At 63.3% G+C, this 1146-nt stretch overlaps 1 protein-coding gene across 1 annotated transcript in view, besides 1 other annotated feature; it reads left to right on the top strand.

Moving 5' to 3' along the window:
• Positions 1 to 15: 15 nt before the first annotated feature.
• Positions 16 to 37: a microsatellite.
• A 504-nt stretch (positions 38 to 541) lies between these two features.
• Positions 542 to 1146, top strand: part of Tco025E_09331 (actin) — a gene marked incomplete at both ends in the record, with an annotated part of 879 nt that continues 274 nt past the window's right edge. Inside the window, one exon of the mRNA XM_029376151.1 lies at positions 542 to 1146. This exon is cut by the window's right edge and continues 274 nt beyond it. Coding sequence (XP_029223748.1) covers positions 542 to 1146 — 605 coding nt within the window.

Below are 1146 nucleotides of genomic sequence, written 5' to 3'. Positions count from 1 at the left end.
TTTTTACTTTACTTTCCCCCCCCCCCCCTCCCCTCCCTCACTGTGCGACAACACAAATTCCTGCGATCCTTCGGCTGCGTGGCAGTTGTCCCTCGCCGCCAATTTGCGCCTCTCAGCTCTTCTCTTCGCTTGGCTCTTTTTTTTCTCGCCTGCGCGGTGCGGACGCGGGTGCCGGCGACGTGCGGGGCCCCCACTTCCCAACTGCCGTGGCGACGAATCGGCCCCCCGGCGGCGTCCCTGGGCGAAGGCAACTGCGAGCTGCTTCGGCCGAGCCGCACACGCGCCGCTAGAGAGGCACGCGGCAAGTGTGGTGCGCCCGGTGAGGTCGTGAGGGCTCGGAATCTGCGACTGCGCGCCTCGCCGCCTTTTTTGTGCGTCTTTGCTGCTCGCCGAGAGAAGGGAACAAGAGAGAGACGACAAAAAGGGAGGTGTGTGCATTTTTGTTGGGCGCGGGTGTACGCTGCAGGGGAGGTGCGCTCGTCCCTGGAGGGGTTGACGCTCACAGACTGGAGTAAAGCTCGCGTCAGCGCGCACGCCCGCGATGCTCATTGCGGACTTTGGGTCGTCGTTGGTCAAGGCCGGGAGCGTCTCCGAGTCGCTGCCGTCGCTTGTCTTTCCGGCCGTCGTTGGCGTCCCGGCGAAGAAGCACGGTCTGCTGAGGCGCAGCAGCGTGGCGCCGGTGGGGCCTCCTCCGGCGCCATTTGTGGTGGGCGCGGAGGCCCTTCACGAGATGCACCGGGCAACGCTGCACCACCCCGTTCAGCACGGCATCGTGGAGGACTGGCCCAAAATGGAGCAGATCATTCACCACACCTTCGCGGAGTTTGACTTGGACCCGGCGGAAACGTCGCTTGTCTGCACGGAGCCGCTATTCACCCCCAAACAGAACTCCGAGCAGATGGCCGAGGTGTTGTTTGAGGCCTTTGGTGTACCTTCACTTGCGCTTGTCTCCTCGGGCATGTGTGCCCTGTACTCCAGCGGGCGTACAACAGGCGTCGTTCTGGACTCGGGCGCTGGGGTGACGCAGGTGACACCGGTGTACGACTCGTACATCATACGTAATGCGGCAAGTCGCTTTAACCACGGCGGTCGCGAAGTAACGGAGCACCTACGCACCCTGCTCTTTGAGCGTGGGCTGAACTTTTC

This window comes from Trypanosoma conorhini (genome assembly GCF_003719485.1).
Source record: "Trypanosoma conorhini strain 025E chromosome Unknown Tco_14.4_contig_01068, whole genome shotgun sequence".
Lineage (NCBI taxonomy): Eukaryota > Euglenozoa > Kinetoplastea > Trypanosomatida > Trypanosomatidae > Trypanosoma > Trypanosoma conorhini.
Note: the sequence above shows the minus strand (reverse complement) of the source record. Positions and strands in the feature narration are given on the sequence as shown.